Source organism: Pteronotus mesoamericanus, unplaced genomic scaffold, assembly GCF_021234165.1.
Source record: "Pteronotus mesoamericanus isolate MK-2021 breed Mesoamerican mustached bat unplaced genomic scaffold, CSHL_Meso_final contig_33, whole genome shotgun sequence".
In the NCBI taxonomy this organism is placed as follows: domain Eukaryota; kingdom Metazoa; phylum Chordata; class Mammalia; order Chiroptera; family Mormoopidae; genus Pteronotus; species Pteronotus mesoamericanus.
In genome coordinates this window covers 4,049,080-4,075,567 of record NW_026555135.1, presented here as the reverse complement: position 1 = coordinate 4,075,567, position 26,488 = coordinate 4,049,080, and the positions used below count along the sequence as shown (strand labels likewise).

General features: G+C 54.4%; 1 protein-coding gene across 1 annotated transcript in view; it reads left to right on the top strand.

Moving 5' to 3' along the window:
* The window catches only part of LOC129072688 (guanylate cyclase D-like), a 31,994-nt gene extending 12,029 nt beyond the window's left edge, over nt 1-19,965 (top strand). Inside the window, 11 exon segments of the mRNA XM_054576184.1 lie at nt 103-279; nt 513-669; nt 971-1,120; nt 3,852-4,000; nt 5,528-5,691; nt 6,127-6,319; nt 12,111-12,285; nt 13,293-13,391; nt 14,244-14,338; nt 15,963-16,048; nt 19,869-19,965. Of these exon segments, the coding sequence (XP_054432159.1) occupies nt 103-279; nt 513-669; nt 971-1,120; nt 3,852-4,000; nt 5,528-5,691; nt 6,127-6,319; nt 12,111-12,285; nt 13,293-13,391; nt 14,244-14,338; nt 15,963-16,048; nt 19,869-19,965 (1,542 nt within the window).
* The last annotated feature ends 6,523 nt before the right edge of the window (nt 19,966-26,488 follow it).

The window sequence follows — 26,488 nt, the reverse complement described above, 5'->3', positions numbered from 1 at the left end:
CTCTCTATGCTCAGCCCTGTACTGCATGTACCAAGGGCCTAGATGTGGATTGCACCTGGTCCAACCCCTGGGAGCTCCTAAAGATGCTCATTGTCCTGGCAGATGCAGGAGCTGAGGCATGAAAACGTTGCCGCCTGCCTGGGTTTCCTCGTGGCTCCTGGGACCCGTGCTCTGGTGCTGGAGCACTGCGCGCGGGGCAGCCTGGAGGACCTGCTGCAGAATGAGGCTTTGCAGCTGGATTGGACCTTCAAGGCCTCCCTGCTGCTGGATTTGATTTGTGTGAGGACCTCCCCTGGGCCTGGAGCTGAGGGGGAAGTGGGGAGGGTAGAGAGAGAAGATGCTCAGACTTCCCAGACCTGGGCTGTCCTCGTTTTGTCTGAGAAAGGTCTGAATAGTGTGGCAAAGGGCGAGGGGAGGCAAGAAAGTTTTCTGGGGTCCATGACAATTCTGAGAGGACCAGGTTCCCCTTCATTCACCACAGCCCTAATGGTCCCCCATTATGTCCCTTCCAGGGGGTGCGGTATCTGCACCATCGACATTTCCCTCATGGCCGTCTCAAGTCCCGAAACTGTGTGGTAGATGTCCGCTTTGTGCTAAAGGTCACTGACCACGGCTATGCGGAGCTCCTGGATGCTCAGCGGACTCCCTGCCTATGTCCAGCGCTGGAAGGTCAGCCCATGGGTGGGCAGGGGGTTAGCAGTTTGTTCTGAGGCCTCTGTTTAACTGGGTGCTTGTGAGGCAGGGGAAAGGGTGAGATCATGATCATTCAGCACTTCAAGTGAGGGGACCTGAAGCAGACAGCTGTCTTCTCTGAGCCTCAGGCCCCTTGCCTGTGATTGGGGAAGACCCTACCTCCTCCCGTGGCTAAAGGGAGAGGGTGGTGACACTACATGTGTGAAATGCCTGCCCAGCTCAGCCCAGCTTGGGTGGTTAGTGGGTGACACTGTGTGTCCCTGCCCTGTGATTGCAGAGCTGCTGTGGATGGCTCCAGAGCTGTTATGGGGACTTGGGGGGCCCAGGCGGGGCACCCTCAAAGGAGACGTCTTCAGGGTTGGTATCATCCTGCAGGAGGTCCTGACTCGAGGCCCGCCCTACGGCTCTTCAGGGCTCTCAGCAGAAGGTGCGGCATCCTCTTCCCCACATAGTCAGGGGGCTCTGTGACCATTGGAAATCCAGGCCTGAAAATAACCACACAGACATGCTTGCCTGGTTTGACTATTACTGCTGGGTTTCTTTGGCTTAAGCCAGGCGGCGTTCAGCAACTCTGCCAAAATGGCAGCCGGCAGATCCAGGGCTGAGGACACTGGTTTCTGGGTGAAAGCCCCAACCCTGTCTGCCTCTCCCAGTGTTGTCGCCAAGTGTGTAGGTGCTCCTGCAGGACCCTCCCTACAGCCCCGGACAGGCTTTGTGTCTTCACAGATCTCAGTTCTTCCCTGGCTGTCTCACTTACTGTGTGACCTCACACAAATCATGTACCCTCTCTGAGCCTCAGCTTTCTCACCTTTAGATGGGAATCAAATTTAAAATGTGCCAGACATCCAGCCCATGTCTGATGTGGCCAGGCTGCTCAGTCTTGGGGGCCTGGTTCTGTGCCTGGGTGGGGCTCCTTCAAGAGCATCTCTATCCCGATACTTTTGGGTGGACAGGAGAATCGCTCACACCTTCCCCATTGTCACCTGATCTTAGACGTTTTCTCTCCCAGTGCCACGGCCCAACTTCAGAAACATTTCCTCCCCTTCCCTGTTCTCTGTCAGGGCTTCCTGGACTCCAGGCTGCTCTTCCTGCTGTCCCCCTGCTGTCTCTATCCCGTCTCTGGGGCCTGTCCCCACAGATACCTGGCATCTCAGCTCGAAGCACAGGGCAGTGGTGGAGCCGAGCCCACCATCCCCTCCCACCCCCAGTGGATAATCTTTAACTCACAAGGAGGCCCGGCCCTGCTCCCTTTCTCATCAAAGCTGTGCTCAGTAAATAATGAGCGTTCCAGGCCCCAAATTTATGAGGTGGAGGGGTGGGAAGAAGTGGGGTTCATCAGGCCATTTGCTCAACACTCTGCAGCTGCCACACCTCCCCACCTCTGCCCATTAAAAGGAAAACCAGCCAGATGGGGCCCGCCAGCCATGGCGCCAGGGCAGGGTGCTTCAGGCCGCGTCTCCATCCTGCATTTAGGTGCAGGGACCAGGCCTGGAGCCGCGTGGCCACCCTTGGGTTGGGCTGTGAGAGCAGAGGCTGCTACTTTCTGCGGTGCTTTCCTTGGTCTGGGGGAGTAAAATGTTAAGGGCACAGTCACTGGGGAACACCGACCTCAACCCAGCTCCACACCTCACGACTTTCGACCTTTATGTCAATGAGTAACAATATTTGACTTTTAATATCCGCTGACTGAGAAAATACCCAAAGACAAAACCTGCCCTGAGAGATCGGTAACACTTTGAAATGGATTTGTTTTTTAGGCCATCACAACACCACCTGAATACTTTTGAAAAAGTGTTGTACATGTGCGTACGCGATGTATTATTGGTTCCATGTGCTCACACTCCTTCGTGAGCACAGGCAGCTTCCAGACGCCGTACTCAGAGGCCCTCGGGTCTGAGGCCTGCAGGCTGGGAGGAAATCGGGCGGGTCGGGAGGAGATCCGGCCCAGTTCTAGAGTCTGCTTTTTAGCTGCTCTGTGGCTGTGGGCTACTGCCTTAACTCCAGGAACTTCAGTTTCACAGTCTGTAGATGCAGGTACTACCCCCAACAAGGAGGCCAACAAGGGCGGGGGAAGGAGAGTGAAATCCAGAAAGAAGCTTCCCACGGGCTCCCAGGATGCCCCCTTCCTCACCCAGGAGAGGAGGATCGCAGCCGTCCTTGCAGGAGACGAACCAGCTATGGCTCCTGAAGGCCCTGGGCGGTCTGCACTATTATTATGCCCCTTTTATCGGTGAGGCACCTGAGGCTCCGAGAGGTGATGTAACTTGTACAGAATGTAAATGGGTAATCTCGAAGTTCCCTCCGGCTCTGTCGAAAGCCTGAACTTGTGCCCAGCCTCTCTTCCTCTCCGCGTCCTCGTGACTCTCTCAGCTCCCCGGGGCTGCTGAACAGCTTCCCGAGGTTCTTTGCCTCCATTGTTAGGTGGAGAAACCAAGGCCCTGAGTGAGGCCAAGTGGCAGAGCCAGAACTAGAACACGGGTCTCTCTGACCACAACTTAGCCTGGTGGTCTCTATCACATGCAGTGAGGACAGAAGATCCATGGCAGGGGTCGCCCTGGGGAAACGATGATGATGGTGAGGGTGATAATGACAAGCAGGCAGTTCGCTTCGCCTGTGGGGGGAGTGGGTGCCCGCAGGCCTCCAGGAGGCGGGGCTGGTTGGAAGGCCGGGGGTGGGGGATCTCACTGGCAGCAGAGCAGCAACAGCATCTGGGGGTGGCGGAGAGGCTGCGGGGTGCCAGGCACCTAAAGTCTATCATCTCCTTCCTCAGCACCCTCTCAAGAAGAGAGATTATTACTCTCATTTCACAGATGGGGAGACTGAGGGTCAGAGGGGTCGCTGCCTTGCCCACCTTCTCACAGAGAGGTGGCGGCAGACCAAGAAATTAAACCCCACTCTTCCAGCCATACCCTGAGGGAGGCCCTTTCCTGAGACCAGAGGCCCTTTCCCTAGTCACACCCAGGGGAGGCCCAGGAAAGCAATAGTTCTGTGGCCCCTGGTTAGCATGCCCTGGGGCCAGGAACAGGGGCCAAGGAGTACCCTCAAGGCCTCATCCCCGCACCGTACAGGCCTGCCCTGCTCTCCCTTCAGGACCCCAAGCTCCTTCCACGGCCCCCCTGGAGACGTCAGGCCCACCACACACATAGTGTTTGTTGCAGAAATCATCAAAAAGGTGGCATCGCCCCCTCCCCTGGGCCGGCCACTCGTGTCCCCTGACCATGGGCCACCTGAGTGCATCCAGCTGATGGAGCCGTGTTGGGAGGAGGCTCTGGAGGACAGACCCGGCCTGGACCAGATCTACACCCAGGTCAGTGCTCCCCGGAGGAGCTGGGTACTCACAAGGAATGGCTGATCAATTCACCTCACTTTGCCCAGTGGGAGCCCCAGGCTATCCCTGGGGCCTAGAAGCCTGTGCAGAAAGAGGGCAACAGGCCGGCACCATAACCCCTGAGGGTGGGGCCTGAGGTGCACCCTCTGAGTGTCTTCCTGAGAGCAGAGCCCCATGCTAAGTGCTCTGCGTATTTTATTTAATCCTTGCTGTAGTTCGAAAAGCCATGTTGTTATTATCTAGGCTTTATAGGAGAGACACTGAGGCACAGAGAGGTGAGGGGACTTGCCTGAGGTAACTGAGGGCTGGAGTCCGCACCCAGGTTCATCCGCCTGCAGAGCTGGCACTGGGAACCCCAACCCCTCCTGGCACCGGAGCTGAGAGGCTGTTTGCGACTGCGGTGGCAGGGCTGGTTCCCTGTGGAACGAGCAGGAGATGCAAGGGGCGCCAGGGTCCCCGGGCTGCCTCGGGGACTGCAGAGGGAGGGGTGAGGCAAGTCTGTACGAGTCTATGGGGCAGCGGGTGTGTGGGCCTGATTGAACGGGCTAATGGCTCCCTCAGGGCCAACCACCAAGCCCGAGGGGACATCTTCAGGCCTCTCCCAACTATCCCCGCACTCCCCTGCCCCCACGCTCCCCAGCCACAGCAGAACATTGTCAAGCAGAGGTTGTAAGGCTGCTGTTGAAGGTACGGTTTATAACCACACGTGCATGTCCTCGTAGGAAGGCCTAAGAGAGGTGTTTCTCTCTGCTCAGTGCCAGCACTAAGTGTGTTTCTTTTGAGCAACTAGTTTAATGCTCCATTGTCTTGTGGGCCCCGTGGGTCATGTAATCTATATTTTCCTCTTTCCTTTGTTGTTCTTAGGGAGCTCATATCTAAACTTCTGGCCAAGTTCTAGCATGCATTTTGCACAGAGGCCTCACTCCTAGATTAGCTTTTTTTTGTCTTTTTTCAACTTTACTCTCCTTTGGTCACAGTGTCCTTATATATTTGCTGTTTCATTTTGTGGCATTTCTTTATTTTCTTAATACTTAAGAACATAGGCAGAAATAGAGAGATAGAAGTAGATTATTATATAAATAATCTACATATATTCTTCCTACCTTTCTAGCCACCCATTTATCCATTCACTTATTCATCCATACATATCCATCCATCCATCCTTCCATCTTTGAGAAGAACAAAGAGTGCATTGTCCCCAATGTTGTTGTAAGAACCAGTGCAATAGTGCTAGTGTTTGTTAATGGTAATGCTGGGGTGGGCACGGGCTCCTTTGCAAAGCCCTCTCAGCTTGCCCCGTACAGAACTAAGCCGTTTTTCCTCCCAGCTGTCTGTGCTTTCCCTCCTCAGAGCTGCTGTCCCCATCTATTACATAACTGGCTCCCACCAATCCATCTCCTCCAGGCAGGGACTGTGTCGGGTTCATTCCTGTGGCCAGCACTACCACGCTATGGGCTGAATGTGCAGGTCTTCATGGATACATTGGGATTTTTGTTCCATCTTCAGTTCAAAAGCATCAACCAAGGCAAGAAGACCAGTGTTGCCGACTCCATGCTGCACATGTTGGAGAAGTACTCGCAGGACCTGGAGGACCTGATCCAGGAGCGGACTGAGGAACTGCAGCTGGAGAGGCAGAAGACGGAAAGGCTGCTCTCCCAGATGCTCTCTCCGTGAGTGACCCCTTGGGACTTGATTGTGTCTCTAGCTTCGGTGGCTCTGGGCATGGGGCCTGGAACAGAGTAGGTGCTTAGTAAATCTGGGTTCCATGAATTCATTCAATTCATTTGTTGTTTATTTATCCAACATATTTTCATAGAGCCCTGACATGTGCTGGGCACCGTGCTGGGCACTTGGGTATTGAATCTCTGCTCTGTCGCATTCTTAGGGCCAAGGAGAGGGTATAATATCCCCTGTCTCACTTTGGAAAAAGTAATGTCCAGAGAGAGACAGGTATTTGCTGGAGGGTAGCCAACACACCACCATACCTGTCTCAGATCTCCTGACTCTCAGCCAAGGATTTCCCCCTAAATATTCCGCCCCCCACCTCGAAACTGTGGAAAAGGGACCTTCCTATCTTATGACTCTGACCCTTCCCACCCCTCCAGGTCTGTGGCTGAAGCTTTGAAAACTGAAACAACTGTGGAACCGGAGTACTTTGACCAAGTTACCATATACTTCAGTGACATTGTGGGTGTCACCACCATCTCAGCCCTGAGTGAGCCCATTGACGTGCTGAGCTTGCTCAAGGATCTCTACACGCTGTTCGATGCTGTTCTGGGCAGCCACAATGTATACAAGGTGAGGGTACCAGGAGGCTGGCATTCTATGTCTCCTCCCTCTTCCACTATGTTTATGTCATGCATTTACTTCCATTCGTTTAGTCATGTGTTTTTGTTAGGTTGCTATTCCTGTGTAACAAATAACCCCAGACTCCACGAGTATAAGCAATAAATATTTATTATTGCTCACAAGCCTATAGGTGAGCTGCAAAGTTCTCTGGACTTGATGGGACTCACTCGCCTGTGGTCAGATGAGATAGGAAGCTCTGCTGATCTTGGTTGGGTCTCTCACATCTCTGGAGCCTTGGCTGGGACCACTCAGCTCTGGTCCACATGGCCTCTCAGCCTCCCCCAGGCTAGCTGGGCAAGGGCAGACAGGCGAGCCAGCTCCTGTGCCTGCCTTCAGGGTGCTGTAGGTAAAAGGTGAAGGCAACCCACAGTGAAGCTGATGATCAGGGGAGGCAGAGAAGGCTGAGAAGGCCTTCAATCCAGCCAAGGGCAGACATGCAGAATAAAGAGCAAGAAAGCCTTCTGGGGACAGGTGCTGTCTTCCTAGCACTGGTCAGTCTGGGTGCGGTGGCTCCCCGTGAGCAGCGGGGGAACGTGTACTAAAGCTCAAGGCTTGAGAGAGTGGGCCCGGCGGCTGTGGCGGATGCTGAATGGTTGTGACGGCTGGGCTGGCCGTGAAGTGGGCTGGCGGTGGGTGGGCGGGGGCATGGAGAGCGCAGCGGGGGCCGCCGTGGCAGAGCTCTCAAGACCCTCCACGATCTGTGTGCCTCTTGGTCCTGGCTTTGGCTCCAGAGCCACTAGCTTCTCTGTGACTTTGGAAAAATGGCTTCCCCTATTTGGGCATCTGTATCTTTATCTATGAAACAGAAATAGCGATCCCCAGCCCCAGAAGGAGAAGGGGTCGCAGGGGATGGTTGGACTTTAGGACTTCTGCCTAAACTGAGACCAGCTTCCTGCCCCTCTGAGCCTGCTGTGGCGACCTTCCCACCCCAGCCCTGTCCTTTGCTCTGATCCAGTTGCTGGGGGCCTCGGATCAGCTTCCAACAAGGTAGGGGAGGGGGGAAGGGAGGTCCCAGGAATCGGCCATACTCAAGCTCGACTGGCCTTAACCTTTGTTTGTGACCTCCATCCCCCTTCCTACCACAGCTCTCCAAGGACACAGCGGCGGCGAAGGCCAGGCCTTGGGGCTGAAGCCAGAGTGGAAACGATGCTTAAACAGGAAGCTTCAGAGGGGAGAACTAAGTGTTCAAAGGTCCAGGCAGTCTGCTGATAGCGTTATGTACAGTATACCAACAACAATGATCAGTACCTATTGAGTGCTTACTATATACTGGACACTAGTCTAAGCACTTTATAGGTGTATATTAACCCTTTTAATCGTTATAATAATCTATGAGGTACTCCTAATTAATAAATGAGGAAACTGAGGTGGCTTATCTAATTCCATATTCTCAGTGGGATAAGAAGCTGCAATTGGAACTTGTGTAGAAGTCCCAAGACACCCCGTTAGGCGGGCTCGCCATCCCCATGATATGGACGTCCTTAGGATAAAGCCACAGGTTCACAGTGGCCCACAGGGTCCTCTTGGACCTGGCTCCGCCTACCTCCCCAGCTGCGTCTCTTGTCATTCCACCTCCACAGGCCTCTATATCCCTCATACCTGCTTTGCTCTCTGTAGCCTCTAGGCCTTTGCACATGCTGTTCCCTCCTCCTGGAACACCACTCCCTCGTCTTCACCTGGCTCTCCCCTGGTCATCCTGGTCTCCGGGGAGCTCCCTGCCCTTCCAGACACGGTTAGGAACTCCCGTGTGATGCCTTCATAACTGTCTCAGACAACACAGCCACACTTTATGGTTCCAACAGTCTCTCTGTCTCCAGCGCCTGGCCATGTCCAACGCATGGTAGGTCCTCAGGAAATATACTCGTATGTTCACTGAATGAGTTGTTCATTGAGGCCCAGAGTAGAAGTGACTTGCCTAAGGTCACACAGCTGGTAGGTGGCAGAGCCAGAATAGGAATCTGCAATGTCCACATCACCGCCTCTACCAACCTGGCTCTCTTTACCGCATCACACTGCCCAACACTGACCTGCAGACACCTGAGCCGTTGACATTCCAGGCATGCAGCGTCCCTCCTGTTCCCTGTTCAGGACCCCGCGTTCCTGCCCCAGGTTGTGGCGCTGAGGCCTAGTCTCCTGTGTTGGCTGAATTTCCTTTCTCCCTCCAGAGCCACCCTGGCCCCATGGGCCCCAGGAAAAGATTCCGCATCTTGTCTGTCTTGTTGAGCCCTGCAGCTTTGATCTGCCCTGAGTCACCCCTGGCCTGTCTCATCTTCCCCTGTTAATCTTTTCTCACACATGGGTCCCTCCCAGCTCTGAATCACACCTTCTAATCTACTCTGAACTCTGGCCAAGAGGTCTGCATCTTTCTGGCAGAGTGAAATGAAATAAAACAAGGCCCGCACACCCCTCCAGATGTGGGGAAACAGGACGCCCGTTCCTCACGATGTGCGAGCGTGTCTCTCATCACTCCCACCATCCGCCTTGGTTTCCCCTCCATCCCCAGCAGGATCTGGTTACTGCTCTTTAATCCAGTCTGGGTTGGGAGGCAACCAGGCAACCATTTCCGGGTTCCATGGGGGACTGCAATTCCCTCACAGCACACGCTGAGTGAGCATTTTTGTGGAAAGAACTCTAGAGCAGAGTCCACGTGAGCTGCCGGAGGGGGTGAGTCTGGCCCCAGCCATACTTCCAAGTGCCCCTAGACAAATCACTTCACCACTCTGAGCCTCCAGCTCTCATTTGTAAACAGAAATGAAAGTGTTTATGGCTTACAATTGTTCTGCAGACTAAGTAACATGAAACAAAGTGCTATCGTTCATTCACTCGCCGACTCACTGTGGAGTGTAGCACTGTAGGTGCAGCCACTGAGGCCTCTCCCTGAAAGCACAGACCGGGGACGGGGGGCATCGGACCTAGGGAAGCATCTACGGGGGGTGGACCAGCCTAGGGACTGTCACAGGGCATCTCATTCCGCCCTTCCAGAACCCCTCAGAGAGATGGATCATTATCCCTATTGTACCGGTGAGGACATAGGCTCAGAGAGGTAGGTGACTCACCCACGGTCACACAGCAAGCCAGTGGTGGAGTTAGAATTCACATCTGTGTTTGTCAGTATGGAAGCCTTTGTTTTCACCTCTCCCCTGGCTGTGTTCTCCCATCTGCGAAAGGACCACAGCTGTGTACTAGGAGTCACGGCCCTCACTTGAAGCCATGAACTAAGATCTAATTAAGTCTTTGAGAGGTCATGCTTATGAGTCGGAGTTCCTAGAGAGTGGATCCCATGCCTGGCCAGCTTTCTGTTGCTGGGGTTGATTACACAGTGCTCTCCCTTTCAGCTCAGGCAGCAGGCAGATGGAGGGCTAGAGGTCAACTTTTGCAGTTTGGAGAATGTGGCCTGGATGTATGGCCACCATGTGGCTTTCCGCTGCTCCTCCTCCCCAGTCTGGATCTTGGGTCACCTCTCTGAGTTAGTGCTGGGTCCCTAGAGGAAGTACATTGTCCTCGAATTGCAGCTGCACGCCTGGTGGGCTGGTGGTGGGGCCCATCAGGCAGCAGGTCTCCCAGGCCGTCTGTGAGAGGCAGGTCTCAGCCCAGACACATGTGCTAACCTCGTGCAGGGTAGGATCAGAGGGAAACGCCACACGGCAGGCAGATCCTCTCTCCCCAAAAGAGAGAGAGAGAGAAAAGGCCAAGCCATGTGCATCAAGAGGCAGCATAGCGTACGAGCTCTGGAGCTGGACTGACCAAGCTCAGATCTACGCTGTGTGATGTTGGTGAGTGACTTAACCTCTCTGGCCCCATTCCCATCTGCAAAATGGCAATAGTAATAATACTTATTTCACAGAATTCCTGTGAAGATCTAATGCGTGATATTTGTAAAGGATTTGGAACAGTGTCTAGTCCATAATAACTGCTATACAATTATTTCAGCACTTACTCTTGCCTTCTTCCAAGAAGGGGAAAGGCAGGGAGAAAGCTGGGGCTCACTCATATTTTCCTTTCCTGGGGTGTGGGTTGGGAGGTCTCCCTCCTCTGTGGAAATATACACAGTTGGGTGGGGTAGCCCTGCCCCTGCCACATTCGCCACCAGTCCATAAATGCTGGGTGGCCAACAACAGGTGACATGGACAGGGAGGGAGGTCACACAGCCCTCAGGAGGGAAAAATTTTTTCCCCAGCTGGTGACCAGAAGGATTATATGGGCTCAGTCAGGTGTGAGCTGGGCTGATGGAGGGCTTGGTTTTCAACAGATAGGGATTCGGGGAGAGCCTTTCAGGCAGAGGGACCTGATGATCAAGTCCTGGAGATGAGCAAATGTGTCTCTGTGTCTCTGAGGAAAGTAGAAAGGTCCCCGCTAGGCTGAAGCTTGGGGAGCCAGGAGCAAATATTAGGAATAAGTCAGGAAATTCTGCAAATCATAGGAGACCCTGATTGCTAGGTCATGGGGTGTGAATTTTAAGCCATTGGCCACAAACAGCAAATTTAACTGAGCAGAATGTGGTGTGACTGGAGCAGATCACTTCCTGGTGTCAGAGCAGACACAGCTGCGGTGAGGGAGAGATTTGGGGGACGCAATAGTAGGGCACAGTCCACAGCTAATGTTGTGTATTGAACTACAGCGCCCTCTGTGGGCAGAGAAAGCATCATCACTATCATTATGGCTGACCAGATACAAAGGGAGAGTGGCTGGCCATGCCTGGTTAGGAGGAGGGCTCTCCTTCCCAGCCCAGGGGGGCGAGAGGAGGGGTGGCGGGGGAGTGCCAGGATGTGCTGGCTGTGGGAGAGGCAGTACAGGAACTGAGCTCTTTAGCTGCAGAGGGGAAGACTCGGAGGGGCAGGTGCTATCTTCAATTTGGCTCGTCTGGTGTATGGCCAGGGGGAAAGCCGTGGTACACACGTGTACTCAGCTCCTGGAACAGGGTCTTAGGGACAGAGAAGACCTTTAGGAAAAGTTTGTGGGTTGAATTCAGACGGTAGAGGTGAGGGGCTAGTTTCAATTCAACTAAATTTTTGAAAGTCAGAGTTGCCTGAAGGGAGAAGAGGCCACCCCGAGAAGGAAGGACCTTCTTATTCAGAGAGATGAGCAGGCCAGGACAGCCACGGGAGCCGGGGAGGAGGGTGGGTGGCCTTTAAAGTCCCTCCCAATTCTGAGATTCTGGATTCTATCTTTTCCAAAACCATTAGCCAAGGAAATGATGATGATGATGGAGTGAGAAGTCTACGTTTATTTAGTATCTGTGAATTGCCTAGTTCTTTAAATACGGCATCTTTACTATGCATTCCCCATAAGAAGAAACAGGCTCACACAGGTAGAGTGGTCTGCCCCAGGTAAACGGTAGAGCCAGCGTTCGAACCCACTCTTGTCTGATTCCAAAATCTACATTCTTTTCAGTATGTGTTGCAAGGCCAATGAGGTTTGGAAACCAGGATATATATTCAATATACACATGCTCTTTTGCAGACGAAACTTTGATCTGTCATGGTGGCATTGCGCAGACAGGGCACCTGCATCTGCCCTCAAGGATCTCATGCCCTGGGGTCAGAGGAGATGAGACAGGCATGGCTGCCTGCGACTCGGACAAAGGCCATCTGAAATAAGTAGACCCAGTCATGGCTAGAGTGACATCAGAGGCCTGGCAGAGATGTCTCTGTGAGCTCCCATAGGGTGGCCTTGTGTGGGATGTCGGGGAGACCACAGAGAGTGTGTTCTGACGTTGGAGTGTGAAGGCTATGATTTCTAGGTGGAGACCACTGGGGATGCCTACATGGTGGCATCGGGGCTGCCCTGGCGCAACCGGAGCCGGCATGCGGCTGAGATTGCCAACATGGCCCTGGACATCCTCAGCTCTGTGGGCAGCTTCCGGATGAGGCGCGCTCCCAACGTGCCCATTTGCATCAGGGCTGGGCTGCACTCAGGTACGGGCTCGGGGCTGTGGGGATGATGGGCCAGACCAATCCCCCAGCCCTGCCTGGGGTATTTACTGGCTGAGGCAACCCCAACGATGTGCTTCTGGAATTCAGACATTCTAAAACTCTGTGATAGAAAAAATTCACATTTCTTTTCTTCCTATTATTTTAAGGTGTTATAAATCACAGAATCTGTGTTTAGAGATTCGCATATCTTTTTTTTTTTCTTTTGGCTCAGCATCTGTCAAGAGTATGTAAGTCCATGCCGAGGAGCAGATAGTGTGATGGAAGAGGCAGGCCAGAGACCTCTTGTGGTCATGCGAACAACTAAATGTTTGCTGCGATGGGTCTGAGAGAAACCTCAGGGTGTTTGATCTCTCCTTCGGATACTCCCATTCCTTTCTCCCTCCATAGCTTCTCCTACCGGAGAAAGGCCAAATGCCCTGCCCCCTTCGTCACCAAGGCCCTTGCTAACCCCTCGGGCCTCACCTCCCACCACTCTCTGCTTGGCCCTCCAACCAAACTCAGCTGCTTGCAGTTTCCCACAGACACGTGGGCTCTGCTTCTGTGCCCTGGCACCTGCTGTTCCCTGCGGACTCATCCTCTCATCCTTCAAGACACAGTTCATGCACCGCCCCCCCTAGGAAGTCCGCTGGGCCGGGTCGCAGTTCCCTCTCTGGGTTGGCACCGTGCTGGTGCTTCTCTTCACACCATTGATCACAGCTTGCACATCTCCCCACTGAGCCAGGAGTAGAGACTGTCTTTGATTTATCAGTGTCCCCACTGCCTCCCCTCCCCCCGCCCCTGCCCCCGCCCCCCCCAGCCCGGAACCTGGCACAGATGTCATCTCCTCTCTAGATGTTGCTGGAAACTCCGGATAGCTTCATCCTCACCCCTGGCTGGAGCCCAGGATGTGGGGTGGGGACAGCAGTGCGGGTGGGAAGGGTAAGGCTGTCGTGGGGACTTCTCTGTGCTCCAGAACCTGCTGGAGCTCACTAAGCACATTTGGGTTTCAGGGCCCTGTGTGGCCGGGGTCGTGGGTCTCACCATGCCTCGGTACTGCCTCTTTGGAGACACTGCTAACACCGCATCTCGGATGGAGTCCACAGGGCTACGTGAGTGTCTCTTATTTCTATCCTGCCCAGGGAAAGGCTCTGTCTCAATGACCTCTGCAGCCTGGCTGTTTGAAACTGTGCTGAGTGACCAAATCACCACCTGGTGGCAGCGCACCCTAGTTGTTAGTAAAGCAAGTATAAGGAGATGTCACTGGTTCTTTTAACTTTCCACGAGGTTTTTGTGATGATCTCATGAGAAAATTAGTGGAGAAAACAATGACTCAAGAGGCAGGAAACCTAGGTCTTAGCTCTGACTGCAGCTGGTTTGCTTAGTGTCCTTGAGCAAAACGCTCTTCCTCTGGGTCTTGGTTTTGCCGTTTTTACAATGAGGAGGCCCCCTCCAATTTTTAGATGCCACTTTTGGTTCTTGCTGGCGGCAGGAGCCACTCTGTGGTTTGGTTAGAGCCGCCAAAAAGTTGAAGCCCTGAGACCTCTGCTGCTGGCCACACTGCTTGTGGGCTCCATACGGTCATTCAGTGCCCGTCCTGCATATCCAGACGTGGTGGCCCTACTGGGGAGTCCTGCTTTTAAAAGAAAAAAAGACTGCTTCTCTGCTCTGACTCAGCCTTCATGGACTTCCCTATATGTGGAAATCCTGCTCCTGAAGGTTCTGACTTCATCCTGAGTTCCTCTTACCACCTAATTTATGAATTGTGCTTTTCCTCAAGGCCTCTATTTTAGGGACCAGCTACCTAGTGGAGAAACAAGAGAGCCAGGCAAAGGGTGTGGCATGAATCAGAATTGTGCGTGTTACTGGCTGGAACTGGGGCTATTAGAGGCACTTAAGGATTCCACCAAACTCTAGGAGTGCTGCCACCAGGCGGCGACTTGGATTACTACCTTTCTTCTCAGCATACAGAATCCACGTCAGCAGAAGCACTGTCCAGACGCTGCTCCGCCTGAATGAAGGCTACAGAATTGACATCAGAGGCCAGACTGAGCTAAAGGCAAGAGGCTTTATTTCCTGGTATTGGTGAGAAAAGTTAAAGGTCCGTGTCTGTGGGCAGCAGGAGAGAGTCTCACCTGACTTATGTGGCCAAAGGGACTGCCTGCCTGGTGCTGGGGATAGAGCTGACCACCTTCACACCTTCTCTCCACTCCCCACATTCTAAGGAAACGCTTCTTCCTGGAGCTGCTCTCTCATTTGGCTTCTCATGAGAAGGGCCGGGGCAGAGAAGTTACTTTTATTGATGGTCTACCCTGGCTGCATGCTGGTGCACAGCATACATTAACATGTTTATTACTCATAGGAGTAACGAAAGGGGGATCAATGTCCCCATTTTATAAGTTGAGGAAATCAAATCAGAGAGGCAAAGTGACTTGTCCAAAGTTTCACAGCTTGTCTCCCAGGTCTCGTGGCTCCAAAGCCTGCGCTTTCTCCATGGCACGGCTGGGCCCCGGCTCAGCCCTGGGAACACTGCCACAGAAGTCACCGCTCACTAGGCCTGCTCTGACCCAGGAGCTCTCTTCTTCCTCGGCCCCAGCGGAAGCTTTCCTGCCTTCTCTGTGCACCCGCCAGTCTAATGACAAGCCCTCTGTGGTCGCAGGTGTGATGTTAGGTAATACTTGCACATGAGCACCGCAGAGACAATTCTGTAACCTCTGCATCCTTTTTTAGCGTTAATGTTCATTAAATGGTACAGTATTTCTGCGAATGGGTTTTCCCCTATGCCACCTGCTCTCTCTCCCGCAGTCCCTCAGCTAGAGTCAGGCCTGGTAGGGAGGCTAGAGCAGCCTAGGCATTTAAGGGCCCAGGGATATGACTGGGCCCCAGAAACTGGGTGTTCCAGGGGACTTACTGCACTGCGCCGCAGAGTGTTAGAGTAGGAGGATACAGCTCAGAGAGGGGCAGTGACTTGTCCACAGCCACAAAGCCTGCGAGGGCCAACAGTGTGCAATCCTTTGCCCTGGAATCTGAGGTTGTAGGAGAGTGAGCTGGAGTAAGGTCAGGGCAAGTGTGTCTTGTTGGGAGGAGTGGGCATGGGGTGTCCTGAGGAACAGAAGCACCCTGACGACAGAAAGGGAAGCCAGAAGGGAATGGGGAGGGCAGCAAGCCACTCTCAGTTCCTTCAGGCTGTCCTGGGGGCTCCAAGGGGCAATGGCCGCCTCGGTCCCAGGGTGTGGTCTGGAACCTCTGACCAGCTAGCCCTGACCCGAGCGCCCCTCGTGCCCCCTCTACTCGTAACCTCCAGGCAGCTGCGCCCCATCCCAGGGGAGGCCACCGGGCCCTTCAGCAGCCGGGGAGAAGTATAGATCATAGAATCCTGGCATCTTAGCATTCCAGATCTGCTGGTCAGAGAATTCATGATTGATTATTTATTTCTCTGACAGATAAGTATTAAGTCATTTAATCCACACAGCAACTGTGGGAGGTATTGGGGCAATCGAGGCACCGAGAGGTCAAGTCAGTCGGCCAAACTGAATCGGCTAGGAAGTGAAAGAGCCAGGATCTGGACCCAGACAGTCTGCCTCCAGGCTCCGGGCTGCCCTCCACCAAGCTGTTGGAATTGCGTGCCACTGCCTTGCTCTCTATTGCATAGGTTGCTCAATCCTCTTTCCTGTCTCTTCCAGGGGAAGGGTGTGGAGGAAACCTACTGGCTGATGGGGAAGGCAGGTTTCCCCAGACCCCTCCCCACACCTCTGGACATCAAACTTGGGTGAGTAACAGGAATTTCCCCAGAAGTTTGGCCTTTTTTTTGGTGCGAAATTTGATACTTGTTATTTGTCTGATTATAAAAGTCTTACCTGTCCAGTGCGGAAAACTTGGAAAATACAGAATTTTTTAATGATTGAATAATCGCCACTCTCCTACCCCTGAGAGCCAGCACTGTTAGCACTTCAGCAGGGCTCCTGCTAGCCTGTTTCTGAGGCATTTGACGCGGATGAGATCATGCTGCTTCGACGACTTCTCCTTCGGATCGGAGCTCTCGGCTCCGTGTCCTGAGAGCCTCCTGTACTGCTCAGAGCACTTTTATAAACACACTGGTAGCGATAGCATCAGGGTCGCAACACGTGGGTGCGCCGTGATTAGCTCAACCTTTCCCCTGTGGCTGAGAATATAGACTCTTCCCATTTTGAGCCGCCTACGGGTAACGTGTTGATAAATATTATTGGGCATTTGTTACCATTCAGGCTATTTTTGCAGCGGTTAAAGGGCAAGGGTTACAGGTGTTGTCAATTACTGAGAATTACAGTTTCCTATAAATAAGAAGGTCCCAGGGCCCACAGGGGCCCACAGGTCATTCTGCCAGTGGGGACACTGAGCCTGGGGATGGCCAGGGCCCACACAGGGTCCCACAGCATGACCCCATCACAGACCGGAGTTTTTCCTTTATCGGAACTTCCCTCTGGCTCCTCTCAGTTCTTTCAGGATGGCCCCCTCCCAAGCTGCCCCCCGCTGTCTCTCAAAGATGAAAAATGTGTGGGACTCACCTGGGCTTCCTGGGAAAGGAGCAGCCCTAGGGCAGCACAGGCTGTGTCCTGTATGTGGATGGATTGATGTGGATGGGGTGACTGGCAGGGAGCCAGCTGCAGCAGCCACTTCCTTTCCACCCTGCTGCCAGGGCGCCCCCAGGCCTCGGGAACCCCAGGAACCCTGGGGCAGAGAGTGCCAGAGGACAGGAACTGGCCCCATCCAACTCCAAGTGCCCTTCCCCGAGAAACAGTGGGGTTTAGCGAGGCAGGGAGGGGACAGGGCGAGAGAAGCCGCCAGGGGACAGAACACACAGATATACCCTTTTTATAAGGACACGCCAGCCTCCCGGGTGCAGAACCAGCTTTTTTTGTTTGCAGAAAGGCCTCCACGCAGCCCTGGGCCCTTCAGTTCTGCAGGAAGCATTTGTGTGGAAGGCTCACTGGTGTGGCTGCCTGGTGTGAGGATGGGGCCTGGGTCCAATACATGGACTGTTTGTGTGACCTTGGGCAGGTCCCTGTCCCCTCTGCACCTTTCTATGTACCATAGCAGCCTCGGCTCACCCACTCCCAGGAGAGCGGCTTTGGCCCTTTGTGCCGTTTCCCTGTCCCTCGAGGCCCTCTACTCCAGCTCGCCTCGCCCCTCCGCGAGCAGGCAGTCCCCTGACCTCACAGCGCTCCACTTCCCACCCTACTTCTCGCCTCCACTCGGAGCTGCACTTCTCAGAAGGCCTATCTGCTGATGCTGACCTCACTTCCTCACCTCCCACTCCCTGCCCAGCCCCCGCAGTCTGACTTCCACACCCATCCTCCCGGAACTCTCTGTGAAGGTCACCGGTGACCGCCACCCATGTCACTAGACCTATGAGCAGTTCTCAACCTGACTGCTTAGCATCATTTCCCCTTTGCCCTTTTGCTTCCTAGAAAAGGCTCTCCCCTGCCTCCTTGGCACTCCGGCCGTGCTCCCTGCTCTCCAGCTCATCCTCCTGGGGCTCCTTTCCTTTCCCCAACCCTTCAATGCTGCGGATGCTCAGGGCTCTTTCCTGGGGCTCTCTGTCCTATCCAGATGCTTACGGTACCCTCCTGGGCCTCGGGCCCCCGCCACCCCTCTGAGCCCCAGGACTGCACAGCTCCCACTGCCCCTCATTCTTTCCTTCTGGAGCTCTCATGGCATCTCAGACTCCTGGGTCCACCTGGCAGCTGGGCCGTCCTGCAGAGTTCTCTCCTCATGGATGGCCTTGCTGGCCTCCCTCAGAAAGCCGGACGCTGTCCTGGAATCTTCAGCAATCCCACAGCTCGGCCTCCATCAGACCCCCTACTTGCCAGCTCCCCACCTCCTCGCCTCTCTTCTGGCCACTGCAGGGGCTCCTCGCCATTTCCCATCATCCACTGGGCCCGCCATCGGTCTCCATGGGCAGCCAGAGTGATCTTTTAAAGAAAACACAAGCATGATCCACATGAGAGTTCTCCATTTAACCCTCTGAGATTTCCTATCCCTCTGAGGCTCAAACCCAAATTCTTTCCTGTTGCCTCTGAGGCCCCGCTCTTTCCAGCCCGTGCCTGCCCCTTGGCCTCATCTCTCCTGCCACCTTCCGCTGCCAAGCCACCTGCCTGGGGCCTTCTCACTGTTCCTTAATATACACTGCGCTTCTTTCCACCCCAGGGACTTTGCTCTCATTGTCCCCTGTACCTGGAAGGCCCTGGCCTAGTCCCCAGGTCTCAGCTCTGATGCTGCTCCCACCTTTCCCCAGCGGGGCCCTGGTCATGCAGGGGCTGGGCAGCCCAGTTCCCGGCTGTCCTGACCCGCCCGTCCTGGGAGTGGGAACTAGCAGGTCTGGCAGCCGTTTGTCATCCCAAGTTCCCTCAGCTGATGACTTTTCCACTCCTGGACAGAAGCTTTAGAAAGTGCCAGAAACATTCTCATCTTCTTGGCTCAGGGAGGGAGGAGAATAGAGATCATTCACCTGGGCTCCCAGGCAGGCAGGGGAGAATCCTACACCTACCGAGGCCCATGGGCAGGCTCAGACCCGGCAAGTGAGCACGCAGAGGACTATGCACAAGGGCGCATACAGGCAAGTGCACACACATGTGCAAACGCACTACACTCCTCATAGGCATCAGGCGCGCACGCGCGCACACACACACGCATGCTCATACACACATAGAAACACCACCGCATGCCCCTCCTGCTTGGAAATGATATCACAGACCCACACACATACGGAATCTCTACAGGAAGGGCTAAGATGCCAGTTGGATGGGAACTTGTCTTAGAGTTGCATTTATAGGCAGTTAACTAAATTTTACTTGAACTGCTGTAGTCTGACTTTTTTTAAGTCACATTTTCTAAGGATGCTTTTTCCTCCCTTTCTATATTTTTCATATCTGCTTACGTTATTCATCCTTGTATTTGGGGCAGTTTGGGAAGACTGGTGGAGATTAGGGGAAGGGGGCAAAAGCCCTCTCCATGTCTTGGTGAAGCCACAACCCAGGCAGCGGGGCCCACGGAAGTGCCCCTTATCATGTGTCATAGAAACATTCCATACAGCGGCCCTTCTCTCCCCTCTGCTTCTGCTCACCAGGCTCAGGAGCATCCCCCGCCAGGCTGCTGTGAGTCCTCAGAGCCTTGCTCACTTTTCTGTGCAAAGGCAATAACCCAGCTCTGCTCTCCTCTGGGCACATGTGGGAAGCGAATGTGAAAATGAATGTGTGCATGGTGGGGGTCCAGAGTCCCCATTCTGGACTCCTGTAATACCCAGAGAGTCACAGAGCCCCCCACCCTAATGGACTTCCTAGTCATGTCCTAAGCAAGAAAGGCCAGAGCTGAGCTAGCTCCCCATCCCCTGGGAGACTTCTGGACTCAAAGCCACATGTGCGGATGAGTCAGCAGCACTGCACCTCTCTGGGGCGTGGTCCCCCGAAGTTCACATGGGAAAGGCACTCATGTAGGGATCAGGAGAAGCCAAGGAAGGGAAAAGGGCTCCTTGGAAGCAGTGTGGGCTCCTAATCCCTGCCCCTGTTGTTCTGGGTGGGGTTTTATTATCCTTGTTTCTTCTTTTCCCTTAGGGATTCCTGGAAGGACCTCATACACCAAGAAATCAGGGAGGCTTTTGCCAAAGTCTGCCAGAGCTCGGCTGGACCTTTGAGCTCAGAGAAGGCCTAGACTGGGCCCCCGAGGAGAGGGACAAAGTGGGACAGGGGCCTGCACCAGCCCAGAGTCTCTTGTGCCTGGACACCTCCAGCCCCTCTTCCCGCTTCACTCCCCTCAAAGAATTCTCTTGCCGAGCTCCCTAGCAGCCAACTGGGGGCTTGTTAAGAAGTGCCTTGGGGCGATATTAATTGACGCATTCTAGTATGAATCCTATGGGTAAATGCTGCCTCTTGACACAAAAGCAATAAAAATGGAAATATTCCCTTCCTTTCAGGCAGTGCTTTGTTCTCGACAAATCACTTTGACTCTGAAAGCTCATTAGTATAGAGCTCATTATCCCTCACATCCAGAACACCGTCCCCATTGTACAGCCAAGGTGCCCAGGCGCAGGGGGAGGAGGTCATCTGCCCCAGTGGCACGGAGGAAGCAGGACAGCTACCAGGAACTGGAACCGGGCAGACAGGGCTCCAGGCTCAGCAGGGCTACCACCTTCTCACATTACACCTCTTCTCGGAGTCTTGTCATCTCTAAAGTAGGAGTCGAAAGGCCCGTGCAGGGCTTGTTCCTAACACAGGTCTCGGCCCAGAGTGGATACTCAGAGGACACTGCCTCCTCCCCGAGCCGGCCTAATCCTCGGAGCATCTGTGAGCGCTGGGCTGGGAATTCAGGTCGTGAGCTCCTAGAATCTCGGGGGGGGGGGGGGAGGGCAGGAGAGTGATAATGCCTTGATTCTAAAGAAAAGGAGACTTCTTACAGAAAAAAAACAAACCCACAGCTAACTCATTAAACTGGCTTCTGACATCAAAGAGTGTTTACTAAAACCCTCAGGCAGACCAGGAGCATGTGGGATTCATTTCCCTGACAAGGGGGAGAGGGCTGGGGGCCAAGGGCCAGGTTCAACCCTAAACAAACTGGTCCTTCTTCAAAAGACCCCTTGGGAATTGTTGGGAAAATGCTCTGCCTGATGGTTGTGCTCACAGAGGCCAGGCAGAGTGTGTGTGAGTGTGTGTGTGTGTGTGTGTGTGTGTGTGTGTGTGTGTGTAAGAGAGCAGCGATGTGAAAGGGATATGGGTAATGTATGCTTGGAGCCATGAGTGGCTGTGTGGTGGGAAGTGCTGGATTTGGCCTTGGGAGATGCCATGGCCCGCTCATCTTAGACCTAACCTTTTTACACCTCAGTTTCCTGAAATGCAAAACGAGGCCAGTCACTCTTACCTCCCACGGCATTGTGAGATTAACGGAGAGGACTGTGGAAACACCATGCACCTCTGGCGGGAGTGTTGAGAAGGGAGGATCTGCACATACCCGTCTGTGGGACATGCCCATGGCTCTGTACATGTGCACTTTTGTGTCTGTGTGAGTTGTGTATACGTATCTTATATACATGGGCCTTGGTGTGTCTGCATGCGTGCTGCTTTACCTGTGTATGTCATGTGTCCAAGTATGTCTGTCTGGGCACCAGTCTGAGAACAGTGGTGAATCTCCTTATATTGTTGCCTCCGCACACAATGCGTGTCTGTATGTGCGGTGTGTGTCCAAGTGCATGCTTTGTACACGTGTGGGTTGTATGTCTTGGTGTGTCTGCATCCAGCCATGGGTCTCCTTACTTTTGGGTCCCCCTCCAGAGGAGGGCGGCCCCAGCCCTCTGCCCACCGTCTGAGGAGGACTGAGGCCGCTCTGCTCTCAGGTGCCCCCGCCCAAACCCCGGGGCGGAACCTGGGGGCTCCGGGAGGAACTCTGGCTCCAAGGGTGACACATTGCTTGTAAACAGACCACCACGCACTGAGGTCCTCTCCCCTCCCCGCCTTCTTCCATCAGCCTGGAACCAGGTCTCTGAGGAGGAAGGCCAGTGCCCACCTGGCTCCTGTGCCGCATCCCTGCCAGGGGCAGGGCTGGTTTCCTCTGTCCTGGGCTCATTTATTCTGCATTCCCCACTGCCTGCTGTGGGGCAGACTCTGCCTGGAGCGTCTACTCACAATGTCTCAACCACAAGCACCTTCTGAGAGATGAGTTATTTGCCCACTTTCTAGATGAGGAGACAGAGGCTCAGAGGGTGAAGTCGGTCTCCTGATCTGAGGTGGTTCCACAGTGCGGCCACAGCCCAGAGAAATGGCAACGGTCCCTGAGAGGCTCCTGGAGGGGATGGCCTCAGGGGCCACACAACTTTTTCTTCTGCAAATGGGGTGAGGACGGATGAGGCTGAAGAGGCCTCAGAGCTGGCCCTCCTCTTGTGAGAAGCCACCCAGCATTTGCATGGGGCTTCCGGGCACATGCCAGGTGGAACCCCAAAGATGGGGCCCCACACTATGACTTTCATGATCAGTCAGTGCTAGCTGGTCCCTCTGAAGTCCCCCTATCTTCCCCTGCCAGCCTGAGACCACACTCCTCTTCCTTTGGGATGGTTCTCAGCAATGGGACACTCTTGGTACCTCTAGGGGACTGGGTTCTTGTGATGACAGATGGGCCCACGGGGCTCCAGAAGGTCCTCACAGGGCCAGGTGATCGGGACTTGCTTGATTCATGGTTCTTCGGGCGGGCCCAATTTGGGATGAACTCCTTAGAAAAGTGCTTGAACCAAATGCTTGAACCTGGTATTCGAAGCCCTATGCGCGCTGTCCTCACCTCATTGGCCCCTACCACTCAGCCCCCGGCCGTGGCAGCCCTGTCTGTGTCCTCTTCCCTGAGCGCCTCATGATGCCATGCCTTGCTCTTGCTGTTTTCCCTACCCAGATCACCTAAGCCCTTTTGCAACATTTGGTAAACTCTTACACATCCTTCAAAGTCCACCAGAAAAACCACCTCCTCCAGAAAACCTTTCCCAGCTTCCCCCTGTATGTAATTAGGTAGGTGCCGTGCCTGACCCTCACTTGATGGCAACAACATTATGTAGTTTATCCCTTCATTCCAGTGCCCATGGAGAGGTGCGTACTGGGAGGCTGAGTGGATGAGTGAACAAGCTAATGAACTAGTTAGCCCAAAGGCCTTCAATGAGCCATCTCTGCTCCTGAGGTCTCCTCGGCTGCTCCCTGCATCTGGATTTGCTTAGTCTAAGGCTTCATTGGGATCCTGCATGCTGGGTGTGCCAGCCGGTGGCTTCCCCGGCTGCTCTTTCTCTACTGGCTACCACCCCTGCTGCTGCCTTGGACTGTCTACCTCCAATCCTTTCACCAGCCTGGGTGCTCTTCCCCAGCCCCTTTGCTTCCCATCCCTTCTGGCCAACTTCTCCTCACCCTTCACATCTTTGCTACTTTGCCATTTCCTCCAGGAAGCCTTCCCTGATATATTGCCTTCCACCCCCAAGTGCTATGGGAGGGGCATCTCCTCTGGCTCCACAGCATCCTTGCCACCATGTCTAGCAGACTTGGGGCTTCTGGAGGGCAGGGCTGGGTCTAAGCCTTCTTTCTGTGACCCTGGTGAAAGAAGAAATATAGCAGGGTAAGGGAGGTGGAGGAGGTCACTGTGGTGGCAGGTGAACCTCACTTTAAGGGAATTCACCTACATTAATGCACAAAAATCCAGGTTTGGCCCTGGCTGGTGTGGCTCAGTGGATTGAGCGCCAGCCTGCAAACCACAGGGTCGCCAGTTCGATCCCCAGTCAGGGCACACGCCTGGGTTTGGGCCAGGTCCCCAGTAGGGGGTGCGCAAGAGGCAACCGCACATTGATGTTTCTTCCCCTTCCCCTCTCTCTAAAAATAAATAAATAAAATCTTTTTTAAAAATCCAGGTTTACTCAAAAGACTGTTAAAGCTGAGTCTATACTCTTACAGGGGGAAGCGAAGTGATGTGGAGCAGGAGGAAAGGGCCACACATGTACTGAACATGTGGTATGTGCATTGTCTCAGGGACCGTCCTTGCAGCCCTAGGAAGTGGGTCCCCACTTGCTGCTGAGCTCACCTGAGGCTGTAGGACACCAAAGCCCCAGTCCTTTCCCCGAGGGCTTGCCGTGCAGCCTCTAGTCCCCGCTCTGTCCCTGGCCTTGCTTGTGCTGCACCCCTGCTCTGGATTCCCAAGAGCACGAGTGTGCGAGACTCTTCAGAAGTCCACTAGAGGGCAGGCAAGCTGTTTCAGAGAGAGCCAGAAGCCCCTTCTGCCACCTTGAGGTTCCTGGCCCCTGCCCAGCCCACAGATTCCCTGGGTTCGACTTCCCAGACAGAGAGGGAGGATGGTATGGCACAGGGTAATAGGTGGGACCCCACCCCTTAGGTGATTCCGGCTTCAGGAATCCCCCTGGAGACGAAAGGGCGGTGAGAGGACAGCAGATCTCAGTGTCCTGCCCTACCTGAAAGGCCAGGTGGGCATGTGTCAGAGGTTTGTCCAGCCTCCAGCCATTTGCTTTTCCTATTGAATAACATATGGATGCCACTCTGTTTTGTTCAGTGCTTTTCTGGATGTTAGCTCACGCAGCCGAAGACAACCACTCCTAGGAGGCAGGTGTCACAGTCCCCATGCACAGACAAGAGAAGGAGGCTCTTGCTGGCAGTCGTCTTCCACTGCTGACTTGGACCTTCCTGCTGGACTTGAGGCCTCGTGCCCGGCTGCACTCTGAGCGTGCCCCGATGAGCCAGGATCGCCTTGGCTGTGCCCTGCGCCATCCTGGCCAGAGCCAGGGCGATCACCCTCTCTCCCCTGTCCTTCCCACGGCCCTCTCTCTCACCCTTCCACCCCCGTCAGTCCCCCTGTCCATCCCACCCATCACCAGCCTCTGCCTTTGTCTGGGCCCCTCGCCTGGGTCCCAGGGACAGCACCGGACTCCTTGCTGCTCTCCTGCCTCCATTCCCCCGCAGGCTCATGCCACCTCCAGTCTACCTGCAGCGCAGACCTCGCCGTGCCCCTTTCCTACCCAGCACTGTCCCCGCTGCTGACGACCAGGGCCCTCCATCACGATGCTCCCGCCCAAAGGCCCCCCGCCCCCCGCACCATCTCCTCTGATGCCCAGCCCTTTCCCACCCCCATGCCGAACTCCATCTTGTCCTCTCACATGGCTCAGACCCCGGTGTCAACCGAGGGGATTTTTATCATGAAAACATTCCTATTAGCACTTATAATAGCCTCCCAGGACCTGCAACCAGTGGCCTGGAGATTGTCTAAACTTCCCCTTTCACCACTGTGTCCAGGTGCGGAATCCTTCCAGCTGCGAGATCATCGTAATATCCACTCGGTCACTACATTCAGGGCCTGGAGAAAGCTAAGCAGTGGGGACAGTCTTTGTTCCCCCTTGTATCCCCCTTGAGCCCACACTCAACACTTCGTTATAGCCCTGAAACCAAGCCCAACTTCCTAGTGTTTCAGTGAGGAGTTGAGGGTTTGCTGGTGATTTCTTGGGAAGCAGAGAAGAGAGTGTTTCCTCATGCAGCATGCAGCCAAGCTCTGTGAACCCCTCCGAACCCTCCAGTTCTCCCTCCCAGACCCCTCCCTGGCAGCACCCCCTCTCCCCACTCCTCTTCCTCACCGCTCCCTTGCCTCCCAACCCCCTGTTGCCCCAAGCTAACCAGCACCCAGTCTCAGCTTCTTGCTTCATTGATGGTTACCCAAAGAGCAACTACAACCTCAATTTAAGGCCCAGGGGGCTTTTAAAGGTCAGATGCAGGCCTTCCCATGCATGTGTCTTCAAGGGTTCACCTGCAGGCAGCCCACGAGAGGGTCTTTATTTCATTGAAAAGAAGGAACTGCTATCAATGGAATACCTGCACTTTAATCCTCACTGCAAACGTAGACCTCATTTTCCCCTATTTTCAATGAAGCTACTGAGGTTCATTCCAAAGTCACCCAGCAAGCCCGTGGCAGCCCGTGGCAGAACTAGACCTTGCCTCCAAAGGCCCACCACACACACCACCCTGGCCACCCTGCCTGCCATGGACACATTACATGGAAAAAGGTGACACCAATGCAGCAATAGCCTCAGTCACCAGACGCAGGGTGGGACGAGCCAAAGGAAATGGGGTGAGTCCTGGGGTGAGGTCCGGAGGGCCAGGCACATGAGGCCGGGGCCCTGGGTAAAGCCAAGGCCAACAGCCAGGTGTCCGGCTGGCGGATGGAGGAGCTGAATGGGGCGGATATCAGAGGGTGTTGTGAACAGAGGTCGAGGTCATAACCTGCAGTGAAAGTGGGGCAGCAGGAGAGGGGAGGAGCAGGGAAGCCAGTTCGCTCGGGTCCCCCGGAGCCTTTTAAGGAGCTGATTTGGGCCTTCTGCGCACTGGGCCGGATGTCTTTAAGGTCACCCCTGTGGGCAGCCCATGAGGAGGGTGGTTTTCTCACTCTCGTAGCCACAGCCTCCCCTGTGTATGGGAGGCCCATAAGTTAGTTCCTACAGCCCTCGCCTCTGGCAACTCTAAATGGAGAGAGAGTGAGAGGGGAGAGGGAGTTTGACAGAGATAACTGAGCACAGTGGGAGAGGGCAGGAAGGAGAGAGGGGGAGATGGAGGATGTCTGTGGGTGCATGATATGGAATCTGGCCCCCCTGAGTAGTGAAAGAGACAGGAAAATGGGAAATGTGACATGTGCTTGGACCCCCAGGGCCATCAAAGGGTTTTCAGCA